The sequence below is a fragment of the Cygnus olor genome, chromosome 11 (genome assembly GCF_009769625.2).
Source record: "Cygnus olor isolate bCygOlo1 chromosome 11, bCygOlo1.pri.v2, whole genome shotgun sequence".
NCBI lineage: Eukaryota > Metazoa > Chordata > Aves > Anseriformes > Anatidae > Cygnus > Cygnus olor.
In genome coordinates this window covers 3,226,614-3,241,221 of record NC_049179.1, presented here as the reverse complement: position 1 = coordinate 3,241,221, position 14,608 = coordinate 3,226,614, and the positions used below count along the sequence as shown (strand labels likewise).

General features: G+C 40.0%; 1 protein-coding gene across 1 annotated transcript; it reads left to right on the top strand.

Annotated features, from left to right (window-relative positions):
- The first annotated feature begins 21 nt into the window (after window positions 1–21).
- On the top strand, window positions 22–13,660 carry PYGO1 (pygopus family PHD finger 1). The gene is made up of 3 exons (XM_040569945.1): window positions 22–317; window positions 4,828–4,913; window positions 6,729–13,660. Exons 1-3 carry the CDS (start codon window positions 269–271, stop codon window positions 7,848–7,850), a joined length of 1,257 nt encoding a protein of 418 aa, XP_040425879.1. The 5' UTR covers window positions 22–268; the 3' UTR covers window positions 7,851–13,660.
- Window positions 13,661–14,608: the final 948 nt, after the last annotated feature.

Here is a 14,608-nt window from a genome sequence, read left to right as displayed (position 1 = left end):
CGTCCCGGCGGCGGGCGGGCGGGCGCCCACAGCCCCGCTCCCTGCCGCGGCGGAGCCCCCCCCACTGCCAAACTTTGCAAAGTCCGGCGGCTCCGCCGAGCGGGCGGCGGTTACGGCAGCGGCGGGCGGGGGCGGTGGCGGCGGCGGCGGAGGAGGCGGAGGCGGAGGCGGAGGGGGCGGGGTGCGGGCCGGCGGCGGCGGCGGCGGCGGAGTCAGCATCAAAGAGCCTCGATTCCTGCCGCCTGGGAGCCATGCGCCGCTGTCTGTAATGTCAGCGGAACAGGAGAAGGACCCCATTGCGCTGAAGAGATCCCGAGGTACGGCGGGGGACGCCCAGCGGGGCCTAACTCTCGTCAGGGGGACACCGGCGGTGCCGCGGGATGCGCGCCCCGGCCCCGACCGCCCGGCCCCCAGCCCCGGGCCGCGCTGCCCGCGGCTCCCTCACGGGGGTGGGACCGGGGCCGGGGCCGGGGCCGGGGCCGGGGCCGGGGCCGAGGCTGGGGCCGGGGCCGGGCGGGAGCCTCGCTAAGTTTGCACGGCGGCGCCCGGCCCGGCCCCGCGGGCTCCCGCAGCCTCCGGGCCTGGCAAGGCGCCGGCAGCCCCAAGCAGCGCCGCGCTGCCCCGCGGGCGGAGGCGTGCGGGCTCGCGGACGTCTTGTGTTGCTGCCCATTAGTATGCAGCGTGCGTCCCCGGAGTGCAAGGGAAGACGTCGGCGGTGCCACATGTCCGAGCGAGTGCCGATGCGGAGCCCGTAAATTGCACTCGAGTCTTCGCTCCCCTGCCCCGACCTTGCTCTTGCGTTTGGTTTTAGTTGGGGTTTTGTTTCTTCTCGTTGGGGAGCGAAGCGCGCCTCCAGTCTCTTCTTTCATTAGCAGTCCCGTTGTACGGCTCCAGCGAGGTTTGAAGTACGCGTTTCTTTGAAATGCGCAAGGAGAAGGGTGGAAACGCGGTATCTCTTCCGAGTTGGGCTGCACAACTGACTTTAAGGCAGCAGTACATCTCCTTACATAGCGGCAGTTGTATCCTTGGAGTCCTTAAAAGCAGGAATGCAGTTCTTAATGAAATCATGGGAGGTGGTGGAGTGAGGGAGTGGGGTGAAAATTACGGCAAAATGATTCTGGATGGCATTTCTTGCTTCTCTTTTCTTCCCCTCCTGCGTTGCCCCTGGAATTCTATTGTTCCTGGCGTTTTAGGCTTTATGCGGGTGAGTAAGTGGGGAAAGGTGGGGATTCTGCTATCTACGTTGTCCCTGATTTACAGGTCACTTTTCTGAAACTGCTCTAGTAACAGCTGGGTTGCAACCTTGAGAATGGGAGAATGAAAATATGCAGCAGTGTTACAAAGGGGACTGGGATTCATTAGGCTCCGCTCTCAAGCCCTGGTTCTGCAAATATTTCAGCCCGTACAGTTTCATGTGCCAGAGTTACCCACCGAGTTCCATGGGATTACTGCTTAATATCAAAACTGTTCACGGGATCAGGGCCACAGAACAGGCTCACCAAATCTGGTTGAAATTTGACTCTTTTCAGTTTTCTGTCCATAATGGAAACTATATTCAGTCATTTATAATACTTGGGAAAACCTTCTTACTTCGAGCACCGTTTAAAAAGACTGTGGCACCTGTCCTGTGAAAAGCTAGGCAGAGGCTTGCCAGTGACCATGGAACTACTCCATAGTGTATTTGCAGTATGTTAAGTATGGCAGAAATTATACATAAAAAAAACATAATCTCTGAAGGTGCAGACAAAACTGCAAGTTGCAGTTCTCCTGATTAACATTGAAAGCGTCTGTCTTGTGTGTGAAGTCAATGGGAATGTGGGATTTACTCCTCCTGCGCTGCTCAAATGCGAATACGTTGCTGAATACATACTGAAATATATTTCATCTATAACATAATAGGGAAACAGTTATCAGATGTGTATTTATGTCTCTAAATCCATTCACGTATGTGGTGTCCCAGTCAAAAGGATTGTGTTTTTTCCTGCAAAATTAGTCTCAGAAGGTGAAATAATTTTTTTTCACCCTTAGTGCAAATATCACAATGTCCAAAATGCTCAGTACACATTTTAATGAAAAGCCTGTGTGGCAGGTACCAGAAGTGACTTTCAGGAAAGTTTATTTTGGCTGCATGAAAATGACCCTTATTCGCTCTTTTTTTGGAGGTATGCTAGGACTAACTTTCAGTTTCCTTTCATGTATAAATTAAATCATGATGAAATCCACAGGGAAAATGTAAATTTGTGGGGCTAAATTAAATCATTGGCCTCACATAGCGAGAACTGAAAATATAAAAGCTTTGTACGCTTCCAGCTGTAGGACTCAGTCCTGTAAACCTAGGCAAATGACTGGCTTTACCCATGTGAGTAACCCGTGTGGAAATCAGTGGAGCTTATTCACCAATTTCTCTTATTAGAATTCTAAGGCTTATATGCATAAGTTGTTGAAGAACGAGGTCTCGGAGAGGGAACTTGTACGCAATTTTGTTAAGTTGTAGCTTCTCTAAAGCAAAGCCGCGCTCTTGTATGGTGCACAGTTATCTACTTGATTGTAGACTTAGTAATTGCTGTGCTGCTACTTGTTGAAGTTAGTTAAAAGAAATCTGGATGTTTGTAACATTCTGCTATCAGCAGTTAACATTGTTTATATATTGAGAGTATGGGACCATGAACAGGAGTGTATTTTATGCAATTGTGAGGAAGGGTGGCCACAGTACAGCTTCCCACTGAAATGTATGCTAAGCATGTAAGAATGCAGGAGAAGAAGAAGCTGATGGGAAATGCAGAGACAGTTTTGAGCAAATAGTTTATCAAGAAGATGACGTATAGGATAGGGATTTAAGGGACATTTGTCATCTTTTATATAAACTTTATGCTGTGATCATTTAGTATCCACAAGTAATGCGGTTGCAGTGCTTCATAGCTTGCTAAGTGTATGCAGGATTTTATATTCTAAATCAAGGCAGTAAGGACTTTTTTTTCCCAGAGTAATCCCCAGTTATTCTGATGGTCAGTTGTACCAGCATGTGTTCTGCTAAAGCATGAGTGTATTTTGGGAACATGATAATGACTTAATGCCCTAGTCTCTAAAATTCAGTCTTAAAATTTGCCAGTAATGATAGGTGTAGATTTGGGATGCCCAATTACCATATGAATGATTAAATGTTTTGGGAATTACATATATGAAAAAATGAGATGAAATTTCTACAGTAACAGCCAAAGCCAAAAAGAACTTATTAAAGCCCAAGCAGAATTCGATTTTTATTTGAGGTAGGACTGGTAGTTTCCCTGGAACCTCTTAGGTCAAAAAAGTGCTGGGGTGGAGGGAAGGCAGGGTGTAGAAGAAAAGAAAGGAAGTGCTCCATGTGAAAAGTCATTGCAGGGGATGGTTACAGGCCTCTTTTGACTAGGAGTATTGAAATAACTGTTGGATATTTTTGTTTGTATACAGTAGATTTAATTCTTTCCTGTGTGGGAGATTTTGTGTTACGTTACTGTACACTCCTAAAGCTGGCGTAGCTGTCTGCTGGGAATACTTGCCTAATGCGGAGCTGGTGTAATGTCACACATTATGCTTCTTTGCATAATGCTATTCATAATTCATAGTTATCTTCAGGTTGCCTTTGGTGATAAAGGCAAACCCATGTGTTCAGGTATATGCTTGCATCTTGATTAAGTTTGACTTGTATTCTGAATTTGAGTTTTAAATAACAGCAAATTTTTCATCCTGGATTGCCCCAGTCTCATTGTTCCATGCTGTTGCTATATTTTTATTTTATTTTTATTTAAGTAAACGAGCTACTATCTTAATGAGTCTGGGAAAAAATGAAGTAGCATATAGCTTCTTAATGTAAAAATATTAAAATGTGTTGCTTTGGTCTCACCTGAAAGCAATTTCCATACTTTGGCTTGTGGTCACCTCTGCATTCCCAAATGATGGCAGATCCCTTGAACCCCAGGAAGGCAAACCTACTGGGATAATAAGGAATCTGCTAGAATCTTTTTTGTCTATGGTCTTAATAGAGTTTTAAAAATGAAAGCCATAATTTATACAACTTTGAGAGCTTGTCCTACTCTTGAGGCAGAGATGAGTGCCAGGTGAAGTACAGATATCTCTTTGTATTGCTCAGAGTGAAATCAGGTGATCAATGAAATGAACAGTCTTTACTTCTTTTTGTGCCAGAGCAGCCGTGCTCAATTATACTATGAGATTTCTGCAGAATAAGGCAGTTTCACCTAGAGCCTCTCTCATTTTTGGCAGGTGTCTTTTTGATTAAGTCTTGCATTTGGAGAAATTCAGATCTGATAAACTGGAGATCTGTCTAAACAATATGGCAGGTTTCCAGTGGTTTTCATTCACACATCTACTGCTGTTTGCTTTTTCCTTCATGGCATATTGTAATGTACTGTTGTGTGGCGGTACAGTGAGTTTGATAAATGCCGTGTCTGTGTAAGTTAAATAGGAGGTGAATATTAGCATGGCTTTAAGCAGTTCTTGAAAAAGTTTTATGCTTTATGCAAACAAGAAATACTTCTGACTGGTGAAGCAGAGATACGAAGAACCAAGGGACTGATAAATGTAAAATAAATGGAAAGCTTTATTCAAACCGTGATGAGCATGAATGGGATATTAGAGTGGTAATAAAGTCGGGTAGCTGTGTGCGAGGTATGCTAACTTTTACCTCCAGGTATTTGCTCCCTGAGGATTTACAATGTAGGGCACCAGAATTAATGCAAGTTCATTATTTGTGACAGATATCTCTTGCTATGGCAGGCAGAGGCATACGTCTAAGAAAACTAATGCAGAATTGCACTGATTGAAATTTTGTAGGTGGTGACAGTGGATTGGATGGGTTAGGAGGACCAGGAGTACAACTCGGAAGCCCTGATAAGAAAAAGCGCAAAGCAAATACACAGGTAAATTCCCTTTGATTCTTTTGATTTCTTAATAAGTAGCATACTCAGATGTTGTTTGCTGGAATGACTGTCCTGCTCTGTTCAGAATATCAGTCTATTCCCACAAATAGTGTTCGCATACAAAATATTTTAGTTGTACTGCGAAGCAGAAATCTTCATTCCTTTGTCACCTTCATGAAACTTCATCATACTAGTTACTCTCACTGAAGTTACTTTAGGTCTCTGCAGGTTACTGAGGTCCTACAAAGGAAGGAGTGCAGTGAGACTGCAACAACTTGTATTTTGCCATATGGATTTGATTCTGGGACAGGCTTTCTCTTAATGACTTTGTAGCCATTGGTAGAATCTGTACAGCACAAGTAGTTGTGATGAGACTACTTTTCTTCTTACTTTTATTCCTGTATATGTAGGTTTGTGGGCCAACGCATCAGTTTGTTAATGCTTTGACCAAACTCGTGGCATATTCCCCAAGTGGTTTTCAAGCAAAAGTTATCAGGCAGGTTCGGCTCCTTTCTAGTGAATCCTTGCAAACTGGCATTTCTATATAGTTTCTGTTTCCAGAAAAGGAAGCCTGAATACAAAACATCTAAAGCAATTAGATATCTGTAGTGCAGAATTTTTCTTTGTGTGTTTATTCAGCTTGGAGTGAGAGTATCTGTTATTTTTTTTACTGTCCAATGAGAGTAATTGTATTTATACAGGTCAAACAATCACTTCTTGTTTGGCCTATCCAGAATTCATTGAGATGGGGATTTGTTTTCTTAATTCTTGTTTTCTTTTCAAGTAGTCATGGCAGAACCTGCTCTGAGAAATATCCAGTTAATTTCAGGGTTTCAGATCTCTCTACTCTTGGAGTTTTCTCTTGTGTTCTGGAATGGCAATAACCGCAGAGGGGAGGCAGATTAGTTTCTTCTCTTTTCTTACGAGGCTCAAAACTCACGGGACAGCAGAAACTTGGAGTGGGGGAAGGTATGTTCAGTCTTAGTTTATGAGTATGAGGCTGTGTTTTCTGAAAGCAGCTAGCACAAAGAGTTGAGGTGAGGTTGAACTAGCTAGATGTTCTCACAGGCTGGTCTAGAATGAAATTCAATTGTATAGCCACTCCGATGACATTTGAGCAGCCCCTGGGCTCTATTAGACACTTGATTTTGCTTTGTAACCAGGAATCCTTGTATTTTTTACCTACTGACACTACTTCAGACAGTCCACAGTCACTAGATACACTTAAGGGACTCCTCTGGTACATAGGAGTCTGTGTATAGGAATTTTCTGTATTCTATGTTCTCTACAGTTGTTTTATTTGTTTATTTTTTTAGGATTATAGTAACATTGGTATTTTAGGTTTGTATATTCTCCTAAAAGTGGGGTGTCTTAAAAGATGTGTATTCAGTAAACTGAACCCAAAATTAATGTAAGAAAATACTCTAAATCTGCTCTTCAGCACTTGGAACATGTTGTGCATGTGTTTAAATGAAACGTGGCTTTCTGTACTGTTGCTTTTCTTAAGTAGAAGATGAAGGGGGGGAAAAAAAGTCACGCATTAAGTAGTGTTTTCAGAAGCATGGTTGTGCAACTGTACAGTTCCTGAAACAACGCTGAGATTACTATAAACCACTTTGTCATTTGGAGCCTTAAATCTTCTCTCCCCTCTCCACTGAAATTTCAGATAGCCTGGCAGGGTATAGTGGGTGGGCTGTACACAACAGCTGAACTGTTCTTTTAGCAGTAGTGCTGCTAATCCAGGACCTTGTGGTTGGTCTCTCTTGCGGGGACATAGTAAAACTAATTTAAATGTTGTATTTAAAATATTTTTAGGGATCATCATTTCCACCTCCATCTGAATATGCTCCACCGCCGAATCCAAGCTCTGACCACCTTGTAGCTGCAAATCCATTTGATGACAACTATAATACTGTGTCTTATAAACCACTTCCTTCAGGAAATCCGTATTTTAGTAATCCCGGTTATCCTGGCTTTGGAGGCTATAACACTTTCAGAATGCCACCTCACATGCTGCCCAGAGTGTCCTCACCATATAGTGGTTCTTACTCCCTCAGAAACCAACCACATCCCCTTCCTCAAAACCCGTTGGGAATGGGCTTTAGCCGACCCCACTCTTTCAGCTTTGGCCCACATGATAACCCAGGTTTTGGGAATCAACCACCGTATAGCAGTGGTCAGATAAATCAAAATGTCAGTATGCCTGGTCAGCATTTCAGACCAAATCCTGGTGAGAATTTTGGCCATTCTGGACAGATACCTCACCCTGATGTGCCACCTAACTTTGGTCCTGGAAACAATCCAAATTTCCCAAATTCTCAGCTGGAGTCGAACCATTCTTTTGTTCCTCCACCAAACACCTACAACCAGGCAAAATCATCAGCACAAAAGCAAGACTTCAGTCAGGGTGCAAGTAAAGCATCCAGCCAGAACACTGCTGCTCATCAGCATCATCACAGGACAGAGGACATTGTGACTCAAGGTAACAGTGACCTAAAAAATGTCACGCGAAACAACGTGGTAAATCAGGATAATAGCCATTCCAATAGTGCTGATAACACTAATGCTGGTCATTCAAATGGGACGCAGAGTAAGTCCCGCCAGCCTCGAGGTACCGCTGAAGGATGCAATTCTGAAAAGAGCAGCAAAACTCCCCTTCATCCCAGTCGTCATGGTCACTCATCCTCTGAGCCCGTCTATCCATGTGGAATTTGTACACATGAAGTTAACGATGACCAGGATGCCATCCTGTGTGAAGCCTCTTGTCAAAAATGGTTTCATCGAATCTGTACAGGCATGACTGAGTCAGCGTATGGCCTTCTTACAGCAGAAGCATCAGCAGTGTGGGGCTGTGATACATGTATGGCTGACAAAGACGTCCAGCTAATGCGCACTAGAGAGACTGCAGGACCACCTGCACTGAATACGGATGGCTAACAATGTAAATTGGTGGTCGTGGTTAAAATACTTGCTCCGAAGATTTGGTTGCAAATTGGGTACTTCACTTTCTGCAGACAATCGGTTGTGTTTGATTGCTATCATCTTTTTTCCCCCCAATCTGTTTTCATTCATAAAGTTCCATCTCAGCTTTTGTACTCTTACTTTTATGTGTGCAAATATTTTACAGGGTTGAATACTTTTTGTTTCTGATTAAACTGTAAAACATAACTGAGAACTGATCAGAAGTAGGAAGTGCATTGACAACTTTATTGAAGGCAAAAATGTGCCTGTATGAATAGATTCTAATTTGCTAGTATTAACATGTTACCTAACACTAGCATTTAATACTTGGTTTTAATGGTACTATGTGTGCAAGTACTCATTGCATTTTTTCATTTTTATTTTTTTGGTGAATGTCCATTACTGATATTCTTGCGATTTTTTTCTTTGATTATAGTGGAGATGGCGTGGAGGAATGTGCAGTGCTAAAAGTTTTTAATTTTAGAATAAATACAGGGGATTTCGTATGTGCTTTTTCTTATTTTTGCAGTAGAGCATTAACATGATTCTAAAATCAATGATTTCATACTTAGTAACACAGTGAAACCCACTAAGTCTTACAACTTGGTATTTCCTTCAAAAGACAATGATCTCTTTACTTCTCAGCAAATACTTGCTGAGGACTCTTACTAGGTCTTGCAGTAGCGGAAATAGTTACAAACTATCATTACATTGGAACAAGTTAGATTGAGTTTACAAAGTCCAGTGCTTTAAATCTAGAGAACACCAAAACTAGGGTTGCATATGTAAACTTAAATAATTTATCTTAAGCACATATATTAAGATATAGTCCCTGTGCAGTTGTGCACCCCTCGTTCATCCTGTCTTATTGGTGGTTCTAGTCTCCAGCCTCAGCGCTGCCTGAAGATTGAGAAGGAATTTAAGCAGGGTAAGTCCTGCCCATCTCCAAGGGCTTTCAGATAGAGCCTGCTTGGTCATCCTGAGCTTACACAGTCCTCTTGGCAAGAAGAATGGTGGGAGGCAATGGAGTGTGCTTAGCACAGACTGAACTACAAGACAATTTCACCAGCAAAGTCATAACACTGAATTCCCACCACTGCCTCAGCCAGTCTTGCAACTTCATGGGGACAGAAAATCTAGGGTGAAGACAAATACAACTCTCACGTCAGGTGAGTTTAGCTCACATCAGGAGCTAGCAAGCAGAAATTTAGCATTTTTTCTAAACTTGAGATCCTACTGATAAGTATGAATGGCACTAGAGCTTCATGTTTGATTCTAAGAATTCTCTTTTTATATGGATAATTTGATCTTACTCTTGATTTCAGAAATACCCTCACTCTTTTTCTTTTTTTTTTTTTTTTTTTTAAATGTGGGGAAACATCTAGGCTTGAACACTCAGGCCTTAGCAGGGTGCTAAAGTTGCATATGCAATTGAAAATGAGTGTTTCTGTAGAGAAAAATGTTATTTTAACTTAATAAAAGGTGGTACTGTAATAATAGTCTCTCTGTAATACTCACTGCTGTGCTGGAAACTTAATTGGTGGTTGTTTGAAAACTAGATCATAAACCAAACATTACAGGTACTGATCAGTTTCCTTAATGTAATAGAAGGTGTTCAGATCTGTGGTGATGAATGGTGTAGGAGCCTATGTAGAATATAAGCAGCTATATTTAAAGGCTCTTTTTATGGTAAGTTATGCAAATGACTGAAAAGTAAGGCCTGTCTGCTACTTCACCATTGTGTTGATTTTTAAATGGGCTCTGCTGCAGTACTGTCCTGGGAGATACTCCACAGATGTACATAACTGTCCTTTTATTTTAATACTGAAAACATTTTTATACCTTTTTACTGGAGAAGTGTAGCATTGCTCTCCTTTTCTGTAATGCCTCTCATCAAGAAAAAGGAAATGTTCAAAGTGTAAATGACAGCTCATATCTTGAGGATTTCTTGTACTGTGATGTAAAGGAAGTGTAAGGCAGATCCAGAGCTCCTGTTTTCAGCACTATTTGTTTTATTTAGTACAGAGACTAAACTTCATCTTGTTTTGTTAGAGGTGTGATGGTAAAACCAACCAAACAAGCGAATAAAAACAACAGCAAAAAACCAACCTCTGTTACAAGAGTTGTCATCTTCAGTAGATTTCGTAACGACTGACTGACTGTTACAATTTACTTTTGGTATCTAAAGTAGAAATTAAACCGAACTTTGTTTAGATAAATTGTTTCCTAGAGGAACAAATAAAATCTCTGCAACAATTTACACTGTGAAGTTTGTGGAGCTAGCTCAGACTTAGAGCAATGTAAATGAAATCAAGACTTTGCTCAGTGATTGAAAGTTCAACAAAAGCTCCCGTGATGATATTGTTATCCAAGTAGGCAGTTCACAATGCCCTTCCGACTGTGAGATGTTTGGGGCAGTTATTCTCAGACGCCCAGTTAATGTTTTAACATTTTGGAGCAGACATACTTAAAATAGTCATGTAATTTTTGAAATCTCTTCCCTCAATCCTGTTTCAAGTAAAGCAAGTGTTTTGTATATAGGTTAGCAAGACATTGTAAGAACACTGTATTTAAATTCTAAACTTCTACTGGAATATAATTTTATGAGTCTTTAAATCATGTATCTGTGAGACTTACTCTAACAGATTATTTCATTTTTTCTAAAGTGGTACCATGGTGGGCTTGTAACCCACTGAATTTTCTGTGTGTATTAACCTGCAAATTCAAGGCGTTAGCAAATGACAGTTTAAAAACAAAAAATAAAAACGAGCAACAAAATCAAACTTGTTATCATACTGATCACAGAGAGAGGACTGATTAGGATCTCAGAAAGTCATCTGGCCAATATATTTACCCTATTGATATGCTCTTGGCATACCTGGACTTTTTACCTAGAGAGAGAGAGAGAGTTATACTTTGTTTTTCTCTGCATGTATTGACTAGTAGTACTTTAAGTATGCACAGGGAAAACAACTATCATGTTTTATTAGTGAAGTACTAGGAAAATGTCAGCTGGTTAGAATTAGAAATTAGTTATAGAAGGGGGGGAGGGCTGGTTAGAATAGGTGAGCTTTTTTGTAATACTTTACATGAAACAATTTGTATTGAACTATCATGTGATTATTTCATTATTAGGGATTTAGACTACTGGTGCTGCATACCAAAATATCACAAAGATTTTGTAAGTCTTACAAACCTTAACATTTTGTGGGAAAGGTCTGTATCCTTTTTAAATAGCTCATCACGTTCAGAAATGCAGCCTATACTGCTGAAAATGTGTTTTTTTCTTTTTTTCCCTAGGCTGAAATAACTAGGTGTAAACTGGCCTAAACTGCCCTTAATACTTAGTTTTTGCCAGAGACCAGTTTTAAATGAGAAAAAAAAATATAATATTCTCTTTGAAATACTTTATTGCTGTTACGGTGTGTATAGGCTAGAGAGTAGGTGTCATGAATCTGGTTTCTGGCTGGTTCACTGATTGCTTCGACAACTTGAGACAAACAGGTTGGCTGTTTGTGCCTGAGTCTCTTCTTTCAGAGGACTGGGCTAATGCTTATTTCTAAAGGGTGTTTAGAGGCCTAATTATTATTTGAAATCTTCAGATGAAGGAGACAAAAGTGATAAGGTTTTTCTTTGTTTAAAACAAAAATATAATGCTGGGGGCTCCTCAAAAATGAATATACTTTGTGACTTTTTTATTTATTTTTTGTCTAAGAACCAATTTTCTAAGTACATTTTTCAGGCTTAGCTTCAAGTATGTGATGAAGTCAGTGGAACTGCATGCACGAAGTCAAGGATATTTCAGAGCTTTTGCAGTTCTGGGCCTCTGATGTTTATAAGCGAAATGCTTTTTATGGTTTGAGATTTTTACAAAATCAACGGTGTTCAAATGTAGCACCTCTTTAACATTTGTCTTTCTTCCAACTTAATACGATAACACATCTGCATTAAATACGTCCCTTCCATTTTATATATAAACATTGCCTGCCAGTAAGTATTGGTGTAACATTATTAAAAGAGGAAGTCATGCTTCTTATCATGTTGTATGTGACTTAAATGACTGTTTCATATTAAAACTAATCTTTCCTTATGTACTGCTTAAATATACCTGTTTTGGGAATATCAGTTCAGTACTTTTAAACAATCTTGAATGTGTTCCACATTGGTGACATGTATTTTTGCAACAACTTTTTTGTTTCAGTTTTAAATTAGAGCATGTCTAAAGTAATACATGCATTAGTGCTGTGGTGTGTGGCAAAGTTAATGTATGTAATTCAAATTGGAAAAAAGTTTCCAGACTTTGTCCAACATTAACCCTGTGGCGAGGGATTAAATTACTATGTAATACAAATTATTTCATATCATGATGTGTTTTAAGCTACTCTATGAAGTATGTGATACATTATTGTTTATGGATTGGTAGCTGGCCTGGTATCTTGCATAGAATGAGGTATGATAGATGGTAGCAGTTCATGATAATTAAAACAGACTACGTTTCACAACATGCTGCACTTAGGTGCATTGTCCTCCTGTTGCTGTAACTATTAGCATGAATTCCTTGACGGTATCCACTGACAAATGGGTGAACATGTAGGTAATAAGCTCATGGGTGTGAAAATCCTATTCTGACGCTCTTTACTTGGATTACAAAACATGATTTATTTTTTTTAATCTACTGGATGTGATTAGATATATGCAGGAAGATGTAGAACTGGATGTACTTTAAAGTTATTCTGCAATGACTAAGTTTTGTCTGAAGCTTTCTATATTAGAATAGACTCTTCCTTAAAATTGGAAAATTAAGTGTACTTAGCAGAACTTTCAAGGCAATATAACTGTCCTACGCTACATACTGAGTTATACACATTCACTTCTTTGTATGGAATGACTCCAATTTCTTGTTGCTTTATATGGAAATAAAGGGTCTCTTTAGTGCCCTAGTGTTGTGTGTCATCACTTCTGAGATCATAAATTCTGAATGGTGTTCAGCCCCTTAGAGGTGCTGCCTATAGCTTAAAGTATTCAGTGTTGCCCTTAGCCACTTCTGAACCAGCAAACTTATACCAAGACCATATGGAGCGCCTATTTTTGTATTGTTTACTGTACATGATGAATTATCCTTTTCATGTTCAAATAAACTGTGTATCTCAGAATAAGTTTTGATCCAGCCCCACCTTTTTCCTCAGAGGTATGCTCACTGTATTTCAGAAATTGCTGTATTGGAGACAGTTCAGGGTTGGAGGCATGAGAGGTGTTGCCTTTATTCCTGGAGACTCTTATCTGCTAAAGGATGGTCTAAATCTGAATTTCCATGTAACTTGAGTAGGGCAGACTCTTAATATATTTGTTCTTTTCTTATTTTCTCTTTTTTTTTTTTTCTGAAATGTGTAGTAGTTGAGGGATTTTTACTTGAAAGACAGTCTATTCTCCAAGCTTTTGTATGTGGCCTTTAGAGCAGGTGCTGTGTTCTTTAGGGCCTTCTGACTTGGACTTTTTTGTCCATATTTTCCTTTTAGAGATAATTTTTTTTCAAAAATCAGTTGAAAAAGGCACGTTACCAATCTACTGCCATCCAAGCAGTGCAAAATATGAGCTAATTAAGAGTGTTGACATTATTTTTTTTAATAATGATGTGGTATTTGACCCTTTAGAAGAACAATTATAAGAATTTGAATCAAGTGTTCTTGGAAAATGTGTATGGTAGATTTTTGTCCAGCACTGTGTGTAACTTTGCTTTCTGTTGTCTGGTTTCAGTTTCTTTTAAAATAAAGATTTTTTTGTGTGTGTGTGTCTGGGGAAATTGCCTTTCGATTTATGAAGATGATGTAATGCATAAGTTAACTCTTCAAATGTTTTGCCTGTGAGAACGCATTTGGATTGGGCTTAATCCTGCAAGAAACTGTGTAAGATCAAAAAAGGCAGCTTCTGCCTCTATTAGTGAAGTCTGCTGTTCTCTAGAGGCATTAATCTGAATTAACTTCAAAGCAGATTAGAAAAGGTCTTGCACCATGAACCCTGTTATTTCTTGAAGGAAGGCTCAGGCATCATTTGCCTGAATAGATTTGATATTTTTTTGCTTTTGGGAAGAGATTATGCAAATAATTATTTATTCCAATTAATAAAATTCTTACTAAGTTACTCAATTTTTTTCTGCTGAAATGTCAGATCTAACACATCGGAAATCAGTACCTTACCAATAATCTTTAGAAGCAGTGGTGTGGATTGTCCCAAGCCACACACTGAAAACAGTTCTTTTTAAAAAAATAGGGATGACAGAAATGGGAAAGAATTTTTTTTTTGGGGGGGGGGGATTATTTAATAAATTAGATAAGAAAATGCATATTACAAAGATATTTTTTTTAAGCCTCCAAAGCCATTAGGAATGAAATAACCTCTCCTGGATGATATGAATATATTAGGAATTAGAAGGTTCAGAGTAGTATTACTAAAATTTGATGGGAATACAAATCTCCATCCTTCAGAGCACAGGAAATAGGTATTTAAAATTTTCCAGGGAACATTTAATCTCTTCCTTTCTCTCACTACAAAGCTTCTTGCACTTTTGACTGATAAATTAGTAACAGCAGAAGAAAGATCTTGAATGGACCTCTCTTCTAGCTTATTTTGCAAGTGTCACAGCAAGAGCTCAGTCATTCGTCCAAGCAAGCTAGCAATGTGGAATGTCTATGACACAGGTGGTGGTTTTGTAGATACATATCAGCACAACAGTGGTA

Excerpts from the sequence above, each read along its gene's own strand:
- PYGO1 (XM_040569945.1), top strand. The coding sequence starts at position 269 with ATGTCAGCGGAACAGGAGAAGGACCCCATTGCGCTGAAGAGATCCCGA. Across the intron at positions 318-4,827 it reads TGCGCTGAAGAGATCCCGAG|GTGGTGACAGTGGATTGGAT; the intron begins GTACGGCGGGGG and ends GAAATTTTGTAG. Across the intron at positions 4,914-6,728 it reads AGCGCAAAGCAAATACACAG|GGATCATCATTTCCACCTCC; the intron begins GTAAATTCCCTT and ends AAATATTTTTAG.